This window comes from Chiroxiphia lanceolata, chromosome 1, assembly GCF_009829145.1.
Source record: "Chiroxiphia lanceolata isolate bChiLan1 chromosome 1, bChiLan1.pri, whole genome shotgun sequence".
NCBI lineage: Eukaryota > Metazoa > Chordata > Aves > Passeriformes > Pipridae > Chiroxiphia > Chiroxiphia lanceolata.
In genome coordinates, this window is record NC_045637.1 from 31,430,524 (window position 1) to 31,456,162 (window position 25,639).

Sequence of the window (25,639 nt, forward strand, 5' to 3'; positions counted from 1 at the left end):
TCTATAGTGGCCTCTGTTAGGTGTCGTGTCCTTCTTTGATAGGAGTTAGCTTCTTTCCTATTTAGAAATGTTTAATTTTTCAGAATATTTAAAGAATGTTATCTTCCTTTTTCATTTCACCTTTCTCTGTCCTACTGTTTGATTTTCCTAATCTGTATGAATTTCTTGAGGTTTGTTTTGTCTCTTGCAGCTTCATGCAGGTACACTGTCAGTACAAAACCTGTTTCCAGCAGTTCAGTACCTCTGTTGTACAGCTAGTTTTTGCCAGCTGTCCTATATTGCATTTGACCTCACCGTTTTTCTTCTGGAAGTGAACTTTTGATACTTAACTTCTGATGACTTATTATACCAGAGCATTGGCCTGCTAATGTAGCACCTCCTCATCACTGTGTTGGGTTTGTAGCCCATAGAATTGACCAAGTTTGTAAAGTCTGTTTCTTGTGTCATAACCAAACAGTTTGTGTTACCATAAGATCCTAGATCTTAAGGTGGGGGTTTAGTTCTTTTATTTCCCATGCAGGTAAGCAGATACCAGGCATCTCACAGTAGTAGAAGGTTTGGGAAGAGAGTAGTTCTTTTAGTCAGATAAAGAATTATTTAATTTTTTTTAATCTACCATATGGTGAAACCTTTGCTCAGTTTAGTCACAGCTGAGATTGACGAGACCAAGGTTCCAACTTACATATTGAAAAACTACTTGCAGCAAGTTAGCTTTTTAGGACTTCAATATTCAGCATCTTCCTTATAGCACTTGAAAATTAAATATATACCTTTTTTTATGTTGTAATTCTGTTTTGTTGTGTCTTGTGATATATAAGCTGCAGAAAAGGCTTACTTGAAGATATTACAGGAAAAAAAATCAGATAATTTGTAGGCTAATCAAGGGATAATTAGTTTTATGTGCTACTATATCTGGCAATGCTTCCTGCAGTAGAGGGAATAAAATTTATTTTGGAATTTTAATCTCCAAACAAAAGGATTTTAGTGCTCAGCTACCATGGGAATGTACTTCTGAGTACTCATTGGTGAAAAGGATAAATGCCTAGAATTTAAGGAAGCTAAAGGACCAGAACTTTTATTCAGTCTTGGATAGGAGTTACAGCCTTGTATTACCAGTTTTCTTTGTGCTCTGTTGTTCATCTTTGTGTACTGCATGAATATTTTAATTGTATCGAAAATCAGAAAATGAAGTGGTAACTGAAAGAGATCGATTATATTATAAATATACTTGAAAACTTTTCACATCTTCATTTGAATGAGAATTACCAGTTGCCACAGTGTGATTCAGGGCACATTCAGCTGAAAGGAGTCAGAGAAATCTGATTCCTTGCTTCCACAAGCTACCACCACTCCTTCTACTCTATACACTTTAAGAGAGGTTTTATTTAAGTAATGCTATGCAAGACTTAAAAGCAGTATTTTGTGTAAAAATATTCTGTAAAAAAAATGAGAACGATAGTATCTGATTTCTGCATTACCTGGAAATATTTCATTTTTCCATAAATGATGGCCAAAGATGATCTCAACATTAATGAAGATAAGATGTGAAGAAACATAAGAGATATATTATATATTTCCTAAAAATCTAATGAATGTCCTTATTTGAGAATACTACTACAATTGTTATCTGGGATGTATCATTCATATGAAATCCAAGTTGACAAATAAATTGTACTTTTTTAACAGGAGGTCCTGAAGTTTGCCTTTTTCTTTTGAAGAGTAGTTATGCTTACTCAGTGGGTGATTTCATACTTTGGTATTTATGAGACTAAAATGCAAAGTGAAAAACTAGAGTTCACTTTAAAATTTCATTCAGTTTAAGGTTCCAAAGCTTTTTAATATTTCTTCTTGTGAACAGACTAGTCATAGCAACAAATTATCAACCATTACACTTTACTGTGTGTTTTCTAGGAAGCTGTCTTGGCTTGTTCTAAGAAGAGAATATTGTGACATGACTGGACACAGGATAAGGTCACATGCTTACTGCCACAATAGTAAAGTTGATGGTCATTTGCTTTTAATAACAAAAGTATGGTAGCCTGGGATACTGCAACTCACAGTGAATACAACCAAAACCAGGGGGCAGTTTCAAAATGGTGTTTCCACCCGTTATGCATTCCCAGGAAAAACTCTTAGTAGAATTGGTTGAGTAGATTCCAGCTGCCTGCCTTCTACCTCCCAGGAGAACTTTCCATGCTGACAACATCAAAACATCCACCTAAATTGTTATTGCAGTCTTAAGTTTCCACCATTCCAGGGGAGTTCACTTCCAAGGCCGGAGCTCGCACAAGCCTGGCAAGGTGAGCAAATAGGGAAAAGACAGTTGTGGGCAGGATCCCTCTCAGGCTGGGAAACTGAGACCAGATGACTCACAAATGTACACAGGCATAATTGTAGAGCATCTGCTGAAGCCAGCTAGTCATCTTTTCTGTTCTCTGGAGCACACCTGGAGTTTTGGACTTCTGTTCAAACTATCTGTTCACTGCATACAAAATGCAGACCTATTTTAGATAGGAGGTGTGGCCAGTCGTGCAACAGCAAGTAAAGGTAGTTCTATATCTTGAAGGCAGTTTTTAATAAGTACAATGTCCTTAGCTGAATACTTCTCTGATCCTGAGAACAGCTACTTCTTAGAGAACACACTGGTGGAAAGTATGGTAAAGTTGGCCAGTGTGCTACAATTCATCTTGAATCTGTCTACTTTCGGGGACATATTTCAAGGATATTTCAGGGAACAAAAGGTTTTCAGTCTGGTGCATGCTCTGCATTTGACTATGTTGGAAGAGCTGTAATGGGGAACTAATGAGAACATGTTGCAGTAGGTCAGGAGAGGGGGATAGGCTGACTCTTCTGCCATTTTTTGCGTCCATTGCAACCTTCTGTCTAACCTCTGACTGCAGACCTGCTAAGTGTTATTAAGCTGACCAAAGTGTCCTGTCACTCCCCTAGCTTTTTGTCACTTGCCAATAGCTGCTGTGCCATCTTGGTTAAAGATATTACCTAAATAGTCTTTTCCGTACCAAGGAAATAACCCAAGACAGCATCTCCAAATTGTTTGTACAGTTGGAAAGGATACCTCTGGTGCAATAACTGTGTCAAGGATATTCCTTGGAGATACATTGTCTTAATGGAAGAAATGAGTCACAGCTTATAGATTCAGTAGAAGTCTTCAGGCAAATACACCTGATTCCCTAACAAGGCTGCTAGCCTGCCACGTGTAGTTAGTTCTCTTGTTTGTGACCTGAAGACAGGAGGCAGAAAGGACCAGGGTTTTCTGCCTAGGGGCAGGGTAGTCCCTGGGCCAAAAGGAGAGTGCCTACTGCAGCAGGCAAAGACAGTAGGCTGTGTTTGTGGCAGTATTGACTCTTACGTGGGAGGCTAATTAAGCTCTTCTTAATATGCTTTTACACTGATGAAGATTTCAGTCTGATCTTCAAGTTGGTAAGTTCCTCATATGAGGGACTGCTGTAGCCAGTTATAATATCCACAAATCAGTGTCCTGTAATAAAATAAAAGTTTTTGTGATGTGAATGCAATATTTATTGATAACTCCTAACTCCAGCCTCTGTTGATGCATGCTCCTACCTAAGATTGTGGATCCTATGGATTGCCCCCATCTAATAAAGTCACATGATTCAAAGAGCAGATAATTGCCATCGCTTCAGGTTGGCTTCCACAACAGACCCTGACCATCTCTATGATTGCTACACTACCAGTAATAACGACCAATCCCTGATTTGTTCCATATTAACCCAAAAGATCAGTATTGGGCAAAACTGGAGGCAGTGAGGGGTGCTGGACACAGGAATCAGAGCTCTAGAGGAACATGGCTCCAGGGTAAACAGCATGGGGATTTCAGAGAGGGCCTGTTCCATGCAAAAACTATGTACTCACTGCTGTTCATTCCATACACAGAGGGCAGAATGGTCCCAGTGTGGTGAATGGTATTTCTGCTCCAAAAGCAACACTTAAATGGCCAGAGCATGCTGCAAATGCAAGCATGAGGTGGGCAATTAGCCAAGCGGCACAGCTTCTGTTAGTCACATTGAGGAAAATAGGGTGACAGTTCAGTTGTACTTGGTTGGTTGTCTCCAGGTGTAAGCAAACCTGGCTGTTGCAGAAGGTGTAGATGGACCTGCAGCGTGCCTTCTCAGTTCCATCCTTTTCACAATCCCTGTGACCGATAGCAGCAACAGCAGGCACTATGCAACAATTTGAAAGGTGACAGATGAGTGGCAAGGCACAAAGCAGTGCAGGTTGCTCATTGCATCATTGCTTAGTGCCGCAAAAACTCATCTTCATAAAAATATACTAAATTGATCCAAGAAAAAATGGTACATTAGCCATACTTGCAGAACCAATATAGATGTCAGGACAAGGAGATAGAAGTATGAAGAAAATGGCACTTGAAGTTTTTCACATACACAGCAAAACAGCTTTTGCTAAAGAAATGCAAAATGCATTACTCATTAAAAATAGATATCTGCACATTTCCAGTCACCTACAGCTATTCCTGGAAATATATGGCAGGGTCCAAAAAGAAATGACATTCAAGCAGTGAATGAAATGTCTCAAGATTCTAAAAGTAATTACAAGATTATAGCAATCAAACCCAACTCTTTTTGAATGTAAAAATAAAACAATTATTTTGGTTAAATTCTCAAAAAAAGCTCCACTAATTCATTTGCAGACATACAACTCTCTTTAAGATACATATGATTGTGAAAAGTTATTATTCACATTGAAATGGTCAGTTCTTACCCCTGAGCTATCAGTTTACCTCATGCTTAAAAGATGTTGTTAGAGAGGGGACATGCAAGGAAAAGCATGCAATTGATTTTCCATGATTACAGAGAGACATTGCCTCCTTTTTGAGGAATTGGTCATGAGCATAATGTTTTAGATCTACTTTTGAAGCAGATTTTTTGGTAAAAGTATTCATTTTATTTTAAGATATGTTAACAAAGGTAACAGTGTTAATATTGTCCCTGCTTTGAGTTTTTTTCTTGTAAGACCTTACAAAATGGATGGAATTTTTAATTCTATTATAGATGTAAAAGCCCCTTTTTAACATTTTGTAAGTAGATGATACTCTGTTAGTGACTGCCTTTTCAGTAATGTGGTGGTCTAAATTCTGAATTCTATTATTTTACATCTACAGCAACTGAAAGTATATTTTTTATAAACAGCAAACTTCACCTCATAAAAATTCATTACATAAGGGCATAAACAAGTACTTTTCCTTCCAGTCATTGGCAGTAAGTGATTCATCAGTTTTCCACAGAAAACCAATTTCATTGCAGATGTTCTGCAGACTCCCTGAATATGTAGAATCATATCATCCAATCCCAGCACAAGGAAGGTAGGAATTTTTTTAAAAAGGGGGGGGGGGGAAGACTGTGCTTAGTCTTTTTAATAGGATTGAATATCATTTGCTGTCTCAACAGTTTTGTGAAATAACCATAAAAGTAATCAGCTTGCCATTCTTTCCTTTCCTGTACAGGCTATCAACTTACCAACAATGCTGATTTCATAGCAAGTACATGTAAGTGAGTAACTTAAAGGAGAGAAAAATCTTCCTTTGAGGTTAAACAAAATGTAACTAGGTTACATAGTTGTCTTTTCTTCATTCTTTCTTTTCTTTCTTCCCTCCTTCATTCCTTTCTTTCTTGCTTGCTTAATACTTCAAAATATTGAAATTTCCCATAGTAATCAGCCACTAATTTTCTTTGTCTAACAGGCTTGGCTTTTTTTTCCTTTGTAAAAATTTTTAAATTAAAGTTTACTTTTAAAAGAATTAGTAATTAACTATTAATTTAATTCTGGTTTTTCACGATGAGCACAAAATAAAGGATGGACCTAAAAACTACTCTTTGCAAGTGTATGCAATTTTGTTTCATTCTATTCTGTGTAGTGTATAGAGTCCACCCTAATACATTTCCATTGCATTAAGTTATATAGATACAGAATTCAATTCTGATAGCTGAAGGAGGGAAAGGAGACAAAGGAATATATTGAGGTGAAGGTGAAAAGGGATGGAGGAAGTCTGAAGCAAAGAAACCAAAACACTAGCTGACAAGCAGCAGGAATCTGAAAGAAAATTTATTTTCCAATTGGAAGAATTAATTTCATCAATAACTCCAAGATGGGGTTGAATTTAGCCCTTAGAGAAGAATCTGATAGTAGCAAAATACACAGATAAAGTCAACAAGTAAATGTTGTTTTATACTGCTTTAAGTCTGGCTGTAAGTCTCCTGTTTCCCATTTTGTTTTCCATTGCTACTATTCTTAGCATAGAGAGAACATTTCTCCAAGTGTCTGTGAATCAATGAACTAAAACCAGAGCAAGATCTGGTCTTAGAATCATAGAATCAAAGAATCACTTAGGTTGAACAAGACCTCTAGAATCATCAAATCCAACCATTGCTCTAGCACTGCCAAGTCCACTACCAAACCATGTCCCTAAGTACCACATCTGCACGTCTTTTAGACATCTCCAGAGATGACTCAACCACTTCCTTGGGCAGCCCGTTCCAATGCTTGACAATCGTTTCCATGAAGAAAGTTTTCCTAGTACCTAATCTAAACTTCCCCTCGTGCAACTTGAGGCCATTTCCTCTCATCCTATCACTTGTTGCTTGTGAGAAGAAACTGACTCCCACCTCACTACAGCTTCTTTTCAGGTAGTTGTAGAGAGCAAAAACGTCACCCCTGAGCTTTCTGTTCTTCAGGCTAAACAATTCCAGCTCCCTTAGCCACTCCTCATAACACTTGTGCTCCAGACCCTTCACCAGCTTCATTACCCTTCTCTGGACATGCTCCAGTGTGTTTCTTGAAGTGAGGGTCCTAAAACTGAACATAGGATTCAAGGTGCAGCCTCACCAATGCCAAGTACTCAGGGATGATCACTGCCCTAATCCTTCTGGTCACACTATTTCTGATATAGGCCAGAATGCCATTGGCCTTCTTGGCTAGCCAGGCACGCTACTGGCTTGTATTCAGCCAGCCGTCTCTGGTCACCAGGGAGAGAAGATCAGTGCCTGCCCCTTCACTTCCCCTGGAAGCTGTAGACTGGTATGAGATCTCCCCTCAGTGTCCTCTTCTCCAGGCTGAAAAAGCAAAATGACCTCAGCCAGTCCCCATATGGCTTCCCCTCAAGGACCTTCATCATCTTCATTGCCCTCGTTTGGACACTCTCTAATAGCTTAATATTTTTCTTATATTATGACACCCAAAACTGCACACCTGACTTGAGGTGAGGCCACACCAGTACAAGGTAGGACCAGGTTAAGCAGGACCTACCTTTCAAAACCCACACTGGTTGAACCTGATCCCCTGGTTGTCCTGCAGATGCCACATGATGGCATTCAAGATGATCAACTCCATGATCTTCCCTGGCATCGAGGTCAGGCTGACAGACCTGTTGTTCCCCAAATGCTCTCTCCGTCCTTTCTTATAAATGGGTGTCATGTTTGCCAACCTACAGTCAACTGAGGCCTCCCCAGTTAGCCTCAGTAAATGGTAAATGATTGAAAATCATTCACCAATGCTGGTAAATGATTGAAAGTGTCTTGGTTTGCACTTTCTCAATGCCCTATCTTGTATCTGTATCCACAAAAATAGTATGTAATTTGATGCTGAAAATGAATGGTGAAAGGCTTAAAGGAGAAAGCTTTGTTCAAAGTTTGAGAAAACAGCAAAATCCAGATCCAACTGACTTTTGTTGACCTGATCAGATTCAGGATTTCAAGAAATTTAACAGCTATGCTATGTCTATACCAGAAAATGAAACCTGTCAGGACCTTAGTTTTTTGTTACTCTGGACAGTCTACATGGCACAGTCCCCATCTGTGTTCATAAACTCACTACTCGTCATAAGAAAATGACTTTGAATGCTTAAGCTCAGCTGAGTGTATTTATATGTATATCTATAAACAACCACAGAGACTTACTTTCTAAGTAATTTCAAATATATTTCACACGGTGAGTGTGTTCCCATGTGTTCCAATTATGCTTACAGATTGTGTATTGTAACTGAGCTCAGTAGTAGATAAAAACAGACAGAGAATGCATGCTACCTTCTAATACCAACCTCCACACAAAAAGGACATCAGTCAGATTAGGGAGTCATGAAAGCAGCATTGGCTTCAACTTTGACATCACTGGTGCTGCAGGAGGATCTGTGAGTGCCCCCAGCATGCTCTCTGCTTCTTTATTGCTTCTCCAGTTCATTTCTTTCCAGGGCAGAATCCCCACATGGTTTTCCTCCTGTGACTGGTAGAATTAAGCAAAGGAGGTCAAGCTGCTGGTGTCCATGTTTCCAATGTAGAATCCATGATTTGGTAAGAACAGTGCTACAGAAATCATCCCTTCATTCCCATTCAAGTTCTTGCCGTGTAAGGACAATGGGGCAAAGCCTAGACTGGTTTAAGCATGACTATCTCCTAGGCTCTTTCCAAACTTATTTCTGGCTCCAAACCACATAGGACCAGGATGTTGACTGTGTCAACAAAGAAAAACTGATTTTGACATACCTACTAGAGGACAGGGCACTCAAAATACCTATTTGTCCTTTGCAGATTATAAAAGCAAAAGCTTGAGCCCATCCTAAAGCCCTGAGCATATGCAGGGCTTTCCTTGAGAAATCTTCAGAATTTATCCTGTATGTCTGTATTTAATTGTGTTGTAAACAACATGGATGATTAGCAAATCTAAATTCAGGAACAGGATCATATACTTAATTTCATAACTTTGGTACACATAGAAAGGATGAACACTGATGTTGTCATTACTCATGCTTTCCTTGTTGTATCCATGAAGATGGAGCTATGGAGTAAGTGCCAACCAGCACAAACAGATCTGTTCAATCCTAAATCCAAGTGTGGTGAAAAATGAGAAATTGCACCCTGATACCAAGAAGAAATTGATTTCTTCATATGTAAGATTATACATACATAAATATATAGAGAGAGATATATGGTGGTTTATTAATTTTAAGATTTACTGTTGTAGAATTACGAACTTTTGTGTTCTTTTGAAGGCAGTGCAGCTGTTCCCCAGGGTGCCAGAGATTGTAAGATCAGACACCTAAGGAGAAGAATTTACACAGTTTTGTAAGAATGACCTGTGACAAAATATAAAAATATGTTCCAGGAGAAAAAAAGCTATAGACATATGGACAGAAATAAAAAGATGAGGAAGTAATTTCAGAGAAAAGCTTAAGGAGGACTTGAAAAAGGAGAAGGTACTTGGCAACTGGGGACAAGAAAATTTTACCTCATGCAGCCACTTGGATTGAGGAGAGCAGCATGTAAAATGAAAAAAAAGCCGATTCTTACTGAGGTATTGAAAAAACCTATTGAATTAAGTTTTTCCTTTAAAATGCCTTGCCGGAGTTTTCTGTGTGAAAAACAATCAGCCTGCTAACTGCAGGCTCCAAGTGAATATATGGGAAAAGATTTTTCTTTCTGTGATATAGGTTACACTGACATGTAGAATGGAAGTTTAATACTGCACTTTATCATTAGTCCAATGAAATTACAGATATCAGCTCCTTTAGCAAATTAAAGTTATACCACATGGAGAAAAGGATTAAACCACATATAGAATTAAGGTTATCTTCATTCTTTTCTGTCCTTCAACCATTGAAATGAAAAGGGTCGGTTCGAGAAAGTTGCTAGGAGACCATAATCACAAGTGTCAGAATAATACATTTTTATTTAAAATAGGAAATGTTGATTAATGAACATACTTAACAGATAATGAGTAAAGGTATTGAAAGCATCTATGTTCAATCAAATTTCAGGTGAAACATTTAATTTATATATTGAAAAGCCGATGAGAATTGAAAGTCTTCAAGGTAAAGCCAACCAACTCATGCAGTTAAAACTGAAGGACACAACAGTTTATGAGTACTTTATTAGAAGCCCCTGGATAGTAAGAAGCAAGAGCAAATGTTTCCAGTATGCAAGTCCACTAAGACCAAAAACAAAGAACAAAAAAGGAAATGATTTAGCTATTAGTCTCATATAGACATCTTGTTGAAACTAAGGTAAGAGGAGCCATCTGCTTCAGAAGCAGATGTTATATTAAAATTAGAGAAAGCTAAACAATAAATAAATTGATGGTAAAGAAACTTCAACCTAAATTAAAAGATCGCTGTTAAAACCTGACCAAAAGGGTCCTAAGATTTATTATACCGAATCCTCCAACAGTGTTTGATTTAATTTGTGTCATGAGAATTTAAACAGGTATTACGCCCTGAAAACACTAGCATGGTATTTTGCATGTAAGATGTATGATCCTTATGTTCTTGGAACCAGGATTCTAACTATGTTACATAACTAGGAATCTGAAATTATGAGACATTGGCTCTCCTCTCTCACATTTGGATGTAAGTGGTAATGCATAATAAACGGCTCACTGTGATGACACCTCAGCTTCATGCACATAGCATGGATTGTGTCCTTATTGATTCATGTCATTGTCAAGGAAACCAGTCAACAAGACTGTCCATCCAAACCAAGTAAACTAATTTGAATGCTATGAAGAAATTGTTTCCTATATGCCAATAGACACCTGCAGAAGACACGAAACGAGATACTGGTCCAGCATCTGGCTGCTGATCACTCGTCCTACTAGTAACAACAAAATCTTACTGTGGATACAAATTTTGCTAAATCTTCTAGGGAAAAAATAAATCTGTACTAATAGAACAGGAATCAAAAAAATGCTCTTGAAATAATGGTAGTTTGAAATAAACTTACCATTCTGTTATTAATGTGGAACAATCATAGAAGCATAATATATTTCTGTTTGTTTTACTTGATAAATAATAAATCCAGACATTTCTTTTTACCAAGCCATCACTTAACTAATTCTGACTTAAATATTTCTAATAAAGTATTATATGCATAAGTTTAGTTCTAAGTACAGCACATATTATTCCTAATGAGGAAGGGTAGCTGCATTCAATGAGACAACAGTCATGCCTAAAGCAATTACAATTCAGGAAAAATAAATTTTTGGTGATGTTAGCTGAAATGACAGCTACTTATACAGAGAAAGCATAACCTGAAAAAGTGCTTCACTTAAAAGAAAAATAGATTAATGTTATTTAAACAGTTGGCTCAAATTTGAAAAATCTTATCAGAAGCACAGTGTACAACTGGTAGTGTCTCTGCTCTCCATTAGAATTATAAAATTAGGGGAAAAAAAGTTTTTGCTGATTTGTAAGGGAGAACAAATGTACCTTGTGTGTACAAAAAAAAAAAAAATATATAGCACTAATATGGAAATGGTTTGTACTACCAAAGTTTGTAGTGGCTTGCATTAACAGTTCTAAACGTTTTTAATTTTTATTTAACAATTTTACTTCTGATCTGAATAAAGCTTTCTGGGCAAACAGGAAAGGACTGACGCTACAGATTTGTCTCTTGAATGGTACCTTATCACTACCAAAAAGAAAAGTGAAGAAGAAAAAATTACTGTTTGCTATTTTGAGAGAGAAATTAGAAACTCTAACAAAATATATTTGTTTGAACTCTGATAGTATAATTATTTAGTCATCTTTATATAGTACAAAATTATACCATATTGCTTGTTTAATTTATATTTCAGTTTCATTTAACACCAGGTCTTGAATCTGTGTATTAGTTAATGAATCCAACTCACCAGAAATTCAATATGAGTAATCAGCCAGTAACTAGCAAAATTAATTAATTTCTATTGTGTAAAGGAAAAAACAAAGTAATGCTCTGTATAAATTAGTGGACTCTTTGTCTTCCTGTACCTTAGGTGAGTTATTTGCTGAAATATGTAGCAGAGATTGCTCTTCTCAGGAATCTTGGAAAAGCAGTTGCTAGATAAATTTCAGTTATTATATGGGAAGAAAAAACAGATATGTAGAAATTAGTACATTCCTAGGATATTTAAGGGAGAACTTCTTTAAACTTTATATTCACAAAAAGAGACTTAAATAGTAAATAAGATAAATTTGATTAGTTTTCAACAGAAATAATCAGGTTCTAAGAGAATGTTCAACAAAGTATTTCAGCACCTAAATCCAAGATAGTAATCAACAACCCCTATGGAATGTGTAGGCACCTTTCTCTCTGCCATAACTTTACTACTACAGTAAAAATCTTAGACATGTCTTAGTCTGGTGCTATGCAATCCCAAAGTACAGCTCTTTGGGAGAGAGAGCAGAGCATGACAATGTTCACCTAGTGTCTAAGATAACTTGGGATTTATTAAGCAACCATCCTATTACCCATGCCTCCTGAAAGGCATGTTTCAGCTGGCATGCACCAGGATCTCCAAACGTGCATTGACGACTGAGACTCATCCACAAAACACAGAAAGAAGCTGTAAGAGGTGCACCTGCCTATATCTGAATTTTTTTTTTATAACAATGGTTAGAAGTGAGATTTGATTTCTGTGATTTACACCTCCTGGAAGTTCAGCTCACACATGCCTGTGAGGAGACAGCACCAGCTCTAGATTAGGCTGCAGGGGAGGCAGCAGTCAAATATGTAAGAGTTTATACCGTCTAGATGTGTCCTTTTAATGATTGGTTTCCTTTCTGTATAGGTTCATCACTGTGCTTTCCACTGGAAGCAAGTTACCCCTTATTTTCAACTGAAAAGGTAATAAAGTACTACGTTGGAAGAACTCATCATGGCTGGGCTTCGCGAACGAAGATTTGGGGAGGGCTCTACCCACGTTTGTTGCAAGCGCGCTGGTGGCTGAAAAGGCCAATACGAGATAGACATATCCAGTTACAAAAGGCACAGCAAAAAGACTCCTTAGGTGGTAGTTGGAAGAACTATAATATATCTTTTTATTAGCTCTCTTGATTGCCAGTTCTGTATCTTCTTGGAGTTCAGCACTTGGGAGATACTGAAGATAACTTCCATAGATGTCAACAGTAACTGAGTCAACAATAAGAGTTGATGGTATTTGATGCATCTTAGAATGTAATAGTTTCTGCATTTGTCTCTTTTCTTCTTTATCTACTGGACCTAAATTATATTCAGTTGCATCATTTCTAAATGATTCTTTTTCTGTGAAAGGTTCACCACAGACAGTAAAATTAGAATTTTTGTGCTTACAAATTTTCACATTTATCTACAAATTTTGTTTGTTCCTGAACTATCTACCACCAGAACAGCAAAAGCCATACTCACCAGATAGCTCATTGAAATTGTTTCCAATTACAACTGCAATAATTGTCAATTTATCTTTTTTGTTCAGTTGTCCTAAATCCTTTTATACAGGCTCATAATTCAAGGAAGTTGAGCAGGACTGGAGAATAGAGACCAGTATATTCAATCTCCATTTTTTTTGCAGTTGACCATCTTCTTTTGTTAAGAATTTTAAAACTCCTCTTTCATGAAACCTTTTGTACATGAAGCTGTTTTCCCTGTGCAATGTTTGAATGCAGGTCCTAGATAAGCTTTTAGGTGTTGCACAGAAGTATGAAGTGACAAAGACAATAGGAAGGGTTCAAACAGCAGCAGAAGAAAAATCTTTTTCTTGTTCTTATTATATGTCTGCTACTGTGTTCCAAACATTTAATTTATGGACATTTTCTATCCTCAATACTATTTTTTACTGTTTTGTGTCATAAACAACTAAACCAATGAAACAGTACTGAGTGAAAAGATACTTCAGAATTTAAGAAAAGGGGAATAAAGTTTCATTCTCTTGTGTATGTGTTTCTTTCTGCTTTAAAAATATAACAGAAATACATGGTCAGGATCTTCCCAACTCTCTCATTCTGCAAAAAAGAAAACTGTGTATAGACCATCTTCCAGGCTTTTCTAAAAATTGAATCTATTATAGTAAACATAGTCTATATCTCAAGGAAAAGTTTACTTTGAAAATCTTCTTGTTGCCGCCATCATCTGCACCAGTGTCTTTCTTACCCTCCCTCTTCTCTTTCTGTTGGAAACCAAACAGTGGCCATATGGAGTGAAGTGTTCAGGTTCTATAACAATACCAAATCAAAATACAGTTTGGGCTTTCAAGGGGCTTTGGAAAGTACCCTTGAATCTCAGAACAGATGTAAGATATAGTTACAAGCTAGTGACTCAGCTGTATTGAGTGGATTGCCTGATGCTGTCAGATATCAGACATCTTTTTCAATGCTGGAGGAGGAAAAATGTCTCTATTCCTTCCTCCTCTGCCTGAAACTCAAGCATCTAAGCCCCAACCAACATGACTGCTTTATTTACAAAACCCAGATAAATTCTCCAAGAATATAAGTGGCGTTGTCTCGTGCTCTACCTATGTTTAGGAAAGAAAACCAATGAAACTTAAGCATTCATCAAATTTCTAAATGAAACTGCAATAGTGAAGATGAAGGAATTGTAAGATTTAGTTTTTGCCAACTAATATTACAAATAAATACTTTACACTAAAAAAAAATACAGAAGGACTTGAGTGACTAAAATCCACGCTTTTAAAGAAAATTTATATCCCATAATGTGCTATATATAACATGTCTACCAGGGGTTTTTTCAAGTCTAACTAAATCCTTTTCCACTTCTTTAAATTTTTTGTTTGTTGGTTTTGTTGTTGTTTTTGGGTTTTTTTTTGTTGGAGAATAAAAAACTTTCTAAAACTGAAATATTTTCAAAAGGTGTCAAACATGAGGATTCTGAAAAGTACTTCATAGCACGGATCCCAAAGCAAGACACACAGGTTCTATGGTCACTTTTGAAAATCTTGGCAATCTAATTTTAAAATTTTAATCTAATTTCCTGTGCTTATTTATAGAACGGAGCAAGCTAAGCCCTTTGTTGAACTGCAGCCATCCTGTGAGTTTATGTTATCAGTTATAAAAACGTACCCTGCCCCAATTTCACAAGTCCTTAATTACTCATCTCCTCCCACAGAAACCATTAGCAAGTGATACATGATATGTATTTCTTAAAATATAATATGAAATGCGAAGCAAAGTGTCAGGCTGTTCAGAAGCTATGCATATTTTGGTGACTCAGAACAATGCACAACAGTATAAGGAGATTAATAAAATTAAGAGTTCATTTTCATTCCCAGTTCCAATTTGTCTTATTTAAATGCTGGGCTGTCCTAAGGTTAAAAATAAGCTCTTCTAGTTTTAAGCTTTTAAGTTAGCTTTAATCCTTTGTCTCATTTGAATTTGATAGACTGCATTCAAAGTAGATAGGTTATATTCATTATTTATTTCTTTATTTTGTTAAATCCCAAATCTTCGTTTGTGAAGCCTAGCCATGATGATGATTTTGTTAAATGTTACCCATTGCAAACCAAAAAGGTCAGCAAAATGCAGTTTGACAACTTTCCACTGGTTATTGAAATATATTTTCCACATGACCACAAAAAATGTCAGAATTTTGTTTTTATTTTTCAACTCAATATTTCCTCACAGAAAATTAATCTGGTAGCAAGTATTTTTAAGGAGTCCATCAGACTGCGAGCCATATTGCATTTGTTGCAGGAAAACAAACATGTATATTTAAAGAAGGGAGATATGTCATCTAGCTAATTACAGGCATAGTAATCTTACCTCGTGGAGATTTTAGAACAAATCTGGATCAAAGTATACTTAGTTATATAAATTAGAAGTGAAAAAAAAATGCTAGGTAGGTTCAGCAAAAGCCAATCATGTGGGGTAATTATACCCTTCTTGGTTAAATTAACAGGTTTTCCTAGGCAAAGAAAATGTAGTAGATAAAATATATCTGGACATCAGATTTACTGATTTACAAAGTAACTTCTGTAGGAAATTATTTATTAAGTTAGTGAAGCTACTGCTCCAAACTGGCTAAACTTGATAAAGTTGATATTTCTGTGTAGTGTTTTTTTATTTTGCAGTATTCAGACACACATGTATGTTTAACGTAAATGACTAGGAGAACTTTGGAACACTGAAAATTATGGTTCTCAATGGAAGTTTCTGGTCTATTTTACTGTCTAGCTACTTGGGGAATTCAGGCACCAGAGACATAGAAACAGACAGCTTTTTTTTAGAAGATGAACAGCGTCAAGTTGGTTTATCAGCACACTCATGTATAGTAAACCCATAACCTGATTCATGGATGGACTGTACGAAATGTGAGCTGTATGAACCGAGGGAATGGAATTTCTCCCAGAAGAAGAGGGAAGAATGGAATTTCTCTCAGAAGAAGAGGGAAGATGAACTGGTCTCCCACTGTAACCTACACCAAAGTGAAAAATGTGAAGCTGCATGTAGAAGTTAAGGGCCATATACACTCAGATCAACCACACCAACTTATATCCCCACCTTCTAAAGAACTTATATCGAAGTGAAACTCTACCAGCATTTTGAATTAATAAAGTGTATTATAGATTATTTTTTTCTGTGCAATTAATTGAATTAAATAGTATATTATTGCCTTGAAAATTTTTATTTCTTCAACCAAACTGTCATTCTTTCTTACACAATTTTTTAAGAAACAATTTATGTTGCAGACTTCATCAGCAGAATTTCAGTTTAACAAAATCTACTGAGTGTTAACAGTCTCAGGAAATAACTGAGATCACTAGCTTGAAGTGTTTTATTTTACAGCATGTTTTTATCAGGATATATATCAAAAACAAATAATCCTCAGGCCAAAACTTTTTTATACTCTGGAGCTTCTTCCCCCATGAATCCATGAGAGATTTGCCTTGATAGCTTCTATTAACACAAGTGGGAGTTGCAAACCAATCCCCTATGCATTGTTTGAAGAACTTATCTCAAAGCATTGCCCAAAGCAAATTTTTATGATAGTTTAGCACCCCTGGGAACAGGGATTTATAATGGCAACAACTGAAAAAGACCCTAATCTATAGTTTAGTGATGGGAATAAGAGTACTGCTATACATTTTCAGTTATTATGCTGCTGAACTTGAACTCCAAATTGTTTCCTTCTTGAAGAAATATTTGAAGTAGTTTTATTGAAATAACTGTTATAATGCTTTAAAGTTTCTGAAGTATTTTAATATGGTCTCAGATTTCAACCTTTCTTTCCATTCCTCAGTCAAACCACACAGTATTTAACAACATGCATTATTAAGAGAAACTATATAAAGCCCTTGAAAACCACCATGTAAAGCAACAAACACTCTTGTATGTATAACTTTAAAATAATGTTTTCCTAATATGTATACATTTCATCTATTACTATTTGCTGTGATAAAGGATCTAACTTGTTCTTTGGGTAATCATCTCTGTTTTAAAACTTCCAAAGGAAATAAGAAACAAGACTTAAGCTAAATGGCATGATGAATGCTCTGCAAATTATCTTGTCGATATTATATATTGACAGTTATATAATATCAAGGCTGATAATAGCATATAAAATTAGAATTCTATTTAAATTTGATAATTTTAAAAATCTTTTGCCATGGTAAATGTTCGCTGGTTTGTAATTTTAGAATTTTTGCTAGGTTTGAAAAAATACTAATGAAAACAAAGGAAAGTTTCAAAAGTTAATGAAAGGAGTGGGAGGTTGATACTAGGTTTTTCCTGGCCATGTTTTTCGATCTTATGGAGAGAAAAATACCTTTCTTAAAATATATAATGGTGAAGTATTTTGTTTTCCATATGAAGTAAGAATTTTTATTTATAAAGGTAGGTTTTGAAGGACCTTGAAAAAAATTGTCAAATTTTGGTCTAGTTTAATTCTCTTTGATCCCACATAGCATCATGTGTAGCCTAAGTAATGTACTTTCACTAAAGTGAATTCCTTTTACTCAAAGTCAAAGAATCACAAAGTGGCTGAAGATGGAAGGGACCTCTGCAAGTCATCTGGTCCAACCCCCCTGCTCAAGCAGGGCCTCCTAAAGCTGGTTTCCCAGGACCACGTCCAGACCACTTTTGAACATCTCCAAGGAGGGAGATTCCACAACTCCCAGGACAACCTGTGCCCATGGTCAGTCACACTCACAGTGAAAAAAATGTTTTCTGATGTTCGGACAGAGCTTTCTGCATTTCAGTCTGTTCCCTTGCCTCTGTCACTGGGCCGCTGAAAAGACCTTTTGTACCTTCCCTTCAGGTATTTATAGGCATTCATAAGATCATCCTGAGGTTTCTACCAGGCTGAACAGTCCCAGCTCTCTCAGCCTTTCCTCATAGGACAGATACTTCAGTCTCTTATCATCTTTCTGGCCTTTCATTGGACTTTCACTGATATGTCCATGTCTCGCCTATCCTAGGGAACACAGAACTGGGCACAGTTCTCCAGGTGTGACCTCACCAGTGTTGAGGAGAAGGGAAAGATCACATCCCTTGATCTACTGAAAACACTCTTCCTAATGCAGCCCAGGATACCACTAGCCTTCTTTGCCACCACAGCATATTACAGCTCATACAGGAACCTCAGGTCCTCTTCTGCAAAGCTGCTTTCCACACGGTTGCCGCCCAGCAGATACCAGGTCATGGCATTGTTGCTCCCCAGGCCTTTGTGTTTCCCCTTCTGAAACTTCACGAGATTCCTGTCAGCCCATTTCTCTAGTCTGTTGAGGTCCTTCCAGATGGCTGCACAAACCCTCTGAGATACAAACCACGCCTCACTGTTTTGTGTCACCAGCAAACTTGCCCCATCATTCAAATCATTTCATGTTATTTAAAATGTTCTATCTTCTTTCATTGTCTCCAAGCATTTCTCTCTCTTTCTCTCCATCTTTTACTAGCTCTTTGGTGCTCCCAACAACAGGAATTATTGTTCTGAGCTCCAAACAATTCAGCCGTGCTGGCTGGTATACTCAGAAATCAAAGTGAACCTAAACTGTGTAAGGAGCAATGGAAAATCTCATGTGAGGAAGAAATTCAATCTCAAATGTCATACTGCAGTGGCAGAGAAAGGTGTAATGGAAAGACTAAGTTAGCAGCCAGTTCATTAATTGCTGTAGGCTCTGTGTATTCACATATAATACTCCAAACTGCACTATCCTTGTTGATATCTCTGCATAAGGTGTAGAAAACAGTAGAAACATTTCATCATCAGATATTGGGGCCTTAAGAACTAAAAGTTTGGGTTAGAACTGTGTTTCCTTGTATTAATGAATTTTGTATACCACTCAGATGGAAGCTAATTTATAACTTTGTCTCTGAACCAGTTCGAGTGGAACATAGATTTAATATGAAAACAAATTATGAAATTGTGTACTCTCCTCATAAAAATATATTGGGATGAATCCAAGACTTATCAAATCTGTCGCAGTTACTGTACAGAGATTAATTTGTATTGTTTGTCTGGAATCAAGTTTTAACTGGATTCAGGAAAGATAAGATCATGCAGGTATAAACTAATTTGGTCCACTATTTTGAAATGTAAATTTTGTAAGAATTGAATGTCTAAAAATATCTGGAATAATTGAACTCCATTAATGTATTGTTCAATTAGCTTCCACTTGTGGGAATATTGATACAGCTGACGTGCTATTTCCTGACAGTCTTTGTTGTTCTTAAATGATTTTAACCTGGCTTACTTATCTATGTGAGAAGGTTGTATTTTGAACAATGGTAAAAGCCAAGTGGTTAGTTTGGGGTTTTTTCGATAAATTACTCCCTGACTTCTTTGTCAAACTATTAACTTTTGATGTGTGAGCTCTATGTCCTCTAACATAGTCACAATATGCCTTGTCTTCATCCTAAACACAGATATCTGTACATCAAAATTCCCATCCCTACTTCATATAATATTAACTTGCTAAGATTAATCTTTCCAACAAATTTCTAACAGGTTCCAGGGATTTTCCTTAATAATAACCATACTCTTTTTTTCTCTCCTTCTAACAGTCAGATGAATGATTCAAAATGTTTTGTCTGAATGAAGATGACCAGTCTCCTTATCTGTGAGTTCTTGTACCCATACAAAATGTGCTACACACATCCTTTTTTGCTGTTTTGTATTTGTCTGAAATGGATTATAGCAGTTTCATTTTTCTTGGTATCTACATTAAAGTAGTATACTACATAAATAGAAAAATCACATTGACCCTGAATATATTTGCAACACTATTTCATATTATGGACATATTCAGATTTCATTTACACTGGCCTCCACCTAGGCAAGCTGCTCATGAAGGGAATAAATTGAGAATGAAACACAGATCACTATAATGAAAATCAATGTTAATATATATCCCATACTTTCTAGGAATAGAAACCAAACAGGTTGCTGTCTGTTTTGAATAGCTGCATAAAAGCGTTGTACACAAAATAATCTGTCATGAGTTTTCTGCATTCAGAATAAATATTTCTGAATTGTTTTAAACATAGTTCCATTATTTCTTGTACAAGTAGAATTCCAGCTTATTTATTAAAACCTGAGGGGCCATCACATGATAGGTTGTAATCAATAAAACTTATGCCAACTGATGTTATTCGGTATGTCAAGTCATATTGCTACAGGATGTTACAAAGCACTAGCTTGTTTGCAGTGTTCTTTTCTACCTTCTTAGCTTTGACTCAGGAATTGTTTCTCATAACTATACCAACAAGAAAAAGAAACAAATCGTATTCCGTTCATTTCTAACAAAAGACAAAAACACACTAACAAAAGCAATAGAAAATTCTGCTCTAATGCACCGTTACTGCATTGCCTCAGATGCATTACACAAACTAAATAAATTACCTTCTGGTAAAAAACTTGCATGATCACTCAGTCACATCATCATGTTGCCAAACCTGACTAATCTAAGCAAACAAAGCAAGCAACCAACCAACCCACAAATTATATTTGACATCATCAGATCATCTGAAACAGTACAGCATTCATCCAGATTAGCTTGGTGTACATATTTTAAGGAATAACCTAGATTTTATATAAAAGATTTTTTTTCTCTGCATTGAGGAGGTTAGGGAAGAGAAGACTCTTTGGAAGGCAAAAGATACAAGAACAGAATCATCAAGGACAATGTGGTAAGTTTTATGGCAGAGATTCACAAGGGAATGATGACACCAAGATAAGTACTGTCCTTAACATGCTCTACTACCAGTTCTATGACTCTTCAGGGATCAACTGTTTAAAGCGGGGTTTGTTAATCTAATATGTATTTACATATATCCAGAGACAGGAAAGGATTTCTGTTGCCATTTGTTTTTTGACAACTGGTCTGCTATTTAGTTCTCATACATTCTTTCATTAATGTCTTGGACATCTCAGGAAAAGAAGACAAGACACAAGGAATGTGGTTTAAGTAGGCCGTGACTTCATAAATAACACATCTGGGAACCATCTGGCAATGACTCGTCCAGTGCAGGTCATACTTCCTTTGTAATCCATACCACGTGGTGGCAAACTGCCATCAGCTCTCCCCCCTGCTAACATGGCCTTAGCATCACTCCTGAGACCCATGGGCCCCCTTCCCCTTAAAAGGACTGAAAATAAAGGGGCTATATCCTAACTCGAATGTAGCCCCAACTTTCTTTGCAGTCCTCTGTTCCCTTCTCACTCCTGTTTACATTTTATCATGAAGTCAAATCCTTAGTCAATAATTACCTTCACTGGAAATTTGCTGCAGTGAGGCAACAACTTTTCTACCCTGGCCAAATTCTCACATTGTCAATAATTGCTTCCATTACAGCAGATAACATCATATTCCTTTTCAAGTAAGAAATTGTAATAGAACACTTGAAAATATTGAAAGCACACTTCAAATGAATAGTTACCTGATTTTTCTCTTCAGTTAATTTATAAATCAGCCAAGTTCCTCCTGTGATCACCTAAACTTTCTGGTGTGGTGTTCTGAAATCAGTCATTTTACTGTAATATGATCAGGGTGTACTTATGACCTCTTGTCCTAATCTCAATTCTGCCATTATTTTTCCCTCTGTTTGTTTTATCGTTATTTATCTTGATCCATTCATATGGCCTCTCCCTCATTCTGAATGAATCAGAGTTATGCCTCTTCAGCTGGGCTAACGCTTACCTGAAAGGTAACTGATGAACTTCCAGAAAAACTAGATTCCTGATGCAAGCCAAATGCACACAATTAGCCAGAGAAGTCTGACATATTCTGAAAAATAAGTTGAATATGGATATTACTGAAAATATCCCCTCCATACTCATGTGTCAACTCAGATATTATCGGTCACAACCACAGCCTTCCATGTTCCTACTGCCATGTCTGCTTCAGATGCTTTAATGTCCATGTGGAATGAAGAAGAACCCAGTTTATTAAGGCAATGGCTGTAGAACGTGTTCTCTGACATTGACATGAAATTAAATATTTTTTATGATTTAACTGCCTTCCATGAGAAGCAAAAGTAGCATGGTATCAGTTGACCTCTATCCTTGTCACATCTGAATAGTTTGATTGAAAAACTCTTACGTTATTATAATACAGAAATTTATTTCCTCACCTTTATTTTTTAAGACAATATTCTAAGAAGCACAGGAATGGTAAGATGCAAGGGCAGCTTTTCTTCATTTTTTTCAAATGCCTGAATTGTAGATAAGTCAAGGATCTACCTGAATTGCATTTGGCCAATTCTTCAGAAACTGTGCAACTACGCCACCCTCAGACTTACTTAAATCTCTCATAAATTTTCTCTTAAGCTGATATATTCCTAAAATAATGATGATCAATACTAATGCAAAAGAAAACAATGACAGATTATATTCCTAACAACTAAAGACAAAAAAATGGAAATTTGTAAAATTTTAGGACAGATTTCTCCAGTTAGGAAAGAAGAATGAAATTATTCATGCTTACACACTTCTAGATGTTTTGCATGTTGACAAAATTTCTAGCAGAAATCAAGCTTTGAGAAGCCAACTGTAAATAGGCTCCTTGCTGGCAAAGTCTCCCAATCTCTATCTCTTTCCCTCTTTGATTGATTTGAAAAATACTTATCTTGTTTTTCACTAATTGTAAAAATCAAATTACTACCACTTACGTAAATTTAAAACTTTACTTGCTCCATAATATATCAAGCTATGTTAAATGGCTTTTATGACTGACTGTAGACCTACTCTCCCACTTTAAGCATGAGGAAAAAAGATAAATCAGGACCTCTCCAAAACTAAGTACCCTGTTTCTTGTTTCATCCTTAAGAAGAAAAGGGGTCTGGTCATTACTTAAAACACAGCTGATGAGAAAGTATCAAAGTGACTTCCCAATATTTTAAAGGCACTATATCTCTAGTTTATCTTTTTTAATACTGTAGTTATCTTTATGATCTTAACAATACTAACAGTTTTAGTGAGAATTTAATCTAGTCTCCAGCTGAACTAACTAAATGCAGCAGTGAATAGAGAGGGTAATTCACTATTTCTCATTTGTTGACAGTATCCCAAACTCACTGGTGAAAAGAATATGAAGGTAGCAAACTCTTGTCCTCTTATGAACTCTTAAGTTGAAGGGAAATTCACTATGGTGATTGCTGTCATAAAATCTTGAACTTTAGCCAGTCCACATATATTGATCCATATTCATGCACTTTTATAACCTGCATATCTCTAGGTTTGATCTGCTGAAACAACCTGGACTTTTCAATAAAAGGTGGATTTAGACAGAAACCTACTTAATAACATTCTAGCTCATCAGTGCATGAAGCACGGTGCAGAATAAAAGACCAGTGAGTTAGACTCCCAGCCCCTGGGTAATGATGGGAGACATCACAGACTCTCAAACTTAGTGCTACTGGTATGACTGACAGATGTTAGTAGACCTCTAATCCTTTGGACACACAATAGCAGATAAACACACCACAAGTGTCATATGTTCCCTGCCTTCTTACAGCAGCTTCTAGGACTAGTCAGGTACTGAGAGAGAGAGATCTCTAGAGTTATAGCTGCATATGTATATATATACAAGTAGAATGTCCTCGAGCAAAACCACTCTGTGTATGAACAGGAACCAAGAAACCAAACCCTCTGTTTTGCCAGTCACCTTCTCCTGTCTTCTGCATGCTTGAGGAGAAGCTGAGGGTCCAAAGAGAAAGCAAGTTGAAAAGAGATGATATATAAAAATTGAAGTTTCTGTTGCCCCGGGCTGCTTCCTGAGCCTCTGAAAGATGTGGAATGGGTTCTGTAGATGGACAGTGCACAAGACATCTGCTACAATGCAAGCTTTTAAAAAAAAACACCCTCTATTGTTTTGATTCAGAAGCTTTCTCTTGTTCATAGAGCTTTGTATAATCATATCAATGTGCTTTGAGTTGCAAACTGATGAGAAGAGCAATAATTAAGAGGGTATACCAAGTACATCTGCCTTAAGCAAAAGTAATTTGCAATGCTGAATTAATGTATTCTTTGTCTATCAGTGATATTTGGTGCCACATTTGCTTCTGTTATTGTTTTGGGCATATTTATTTATTCTGACTTATTCTGTCTCCCCTGAGTGTGTTATTTCCCCAGTCTCACTTTCTCTTTTTTTTCCTGAATAAATGCAAAAATAAATATGCCAGGAGAATGTCTCTCTGTGATACCCTACAAAAAATCAAAAGCATTTTTTTATTGTTATTTACTAGTAACTCATAAAACACATACATATCTTTTGACAGAGTCAACTGTTCTCTGAGATTTAAATTATTTTTAAAATAATTTTATTTAAGTATCATTATTTTCCTCCTAATTTTATCTATTTCAATCTTCTTGTCCAGTATTGTTGCAATAAGCTTTCTCATGATTCCAACAGATGCAACTATTATGAGATCAGTTTAATTTTTTTGAGGGCACTGTTTTAGGTATTACTTTGCCTAAACCTGTCTCCTGAAGATCTTTCCACCTCACAGATTGGTAAAGGTTAAATCTGCAACAGGATTCAGGTGTTGAACTACAGGGTACTGCGACATTTTCAGTATCCTACCATCATCCTGTCTCCCAGTGTAAGGCATGAGGTGAGTTGGGTTCTTAGCAGTTGACTCAAAGCATCCAGAAGTGAGTGGAGAGCCCTCCACTTTAAGCTAAGGATATACACTGGTTGCATACACCATGTCCCTCATGTTAACTGAGTGTGGATTTAAAGTGCAATAAAGTGCTTCCTTCCACTCTGGAGTCACATCTGGAAACCCTTTCCTGAATGAGGCACCTACACCAAGACAATAATTTCCTGAAAAATAAAATCTATGGGGAGATTTTGGTTCCATTAAACCCAGCTGCCTACTGGTTAAAGCATATCTGACTACTTTAACTGCATGAAAGGATGTAGGTGATCTATGTTTAACTGTCTTTCCATGCCCCAGTCAGACCACAATCCTGCCTGTTGGGATGTACTCTCACTAGCCATGAGAGTACAGTAGATTTTGGGAAAAAAATCCTAGTTGCTTTTAAAACCTTTTTGTATAAACTACTTACACATTCACTTGGAGAAAGGAGTAGGAGCTGAATTTCCCTGGTGAGTGATTTAACCACCAGGCATTCTAACTCCCTCTCTGGCCTAATGAATATTTCATATTTTATTCTGTGGAACAACATATTATGCAATCATTCAATTAAGCACTGTCTCATAATGCATATGCACAAGGTGTTATTCATGAATAACACCACTGAAGCTGAGCTTGTTTTGTAAAATAAAAAATGCTGTTCTTCATTATTAAGCATCACATCTTTATCGTTCTGCTGTTGAAAGCAGAGGTCACGTTTGAAAACAGTGTATCAACCAGCCATTACTGAAAATATCACTAACTTCCAATTAA

General features: G+C 36.6%; 1 protein-coding gene across 5 annotated transcripts in view; it reads left to right on the forward strand.

The window, feature by feature from the left end:
* The window catches only part of PEX2 (peroxisomal biogenesis factor 2), a 113,178-nt gene that overhangs the window by 22,971 nt on the left and 64,568 nt on the right, over positions 1–25,639 (forward strand). Inside the window, exons 3-5 of one of the 5 annotated variants that reach the window (XM_032701790.1) lie at positions 12,592–12,647; positions 19,793–19,848; positions 23,857–23,906. In XM_032701790.1, the coding sequence (XP_032557681.1) occupies positions 12,592–12,647; positions 19,793–19,823 (87 nt within the window). In that variant the 3' untranslated portion in view covers positions 19,824–19,848; positions 23,857–23,906. Of the gene's footprint in view, positions 1–12,591; positions 12,648–19,792; positions 19,850–20,852; positions 20,960–23,856; positions 23,907–25,639 lie in introns of those variants that run through there. The other 4 variants (XM_032701772.1, XM_032701781.1, XM_032701762.1 and 1 more) reach the window with 4 other exon arrangements.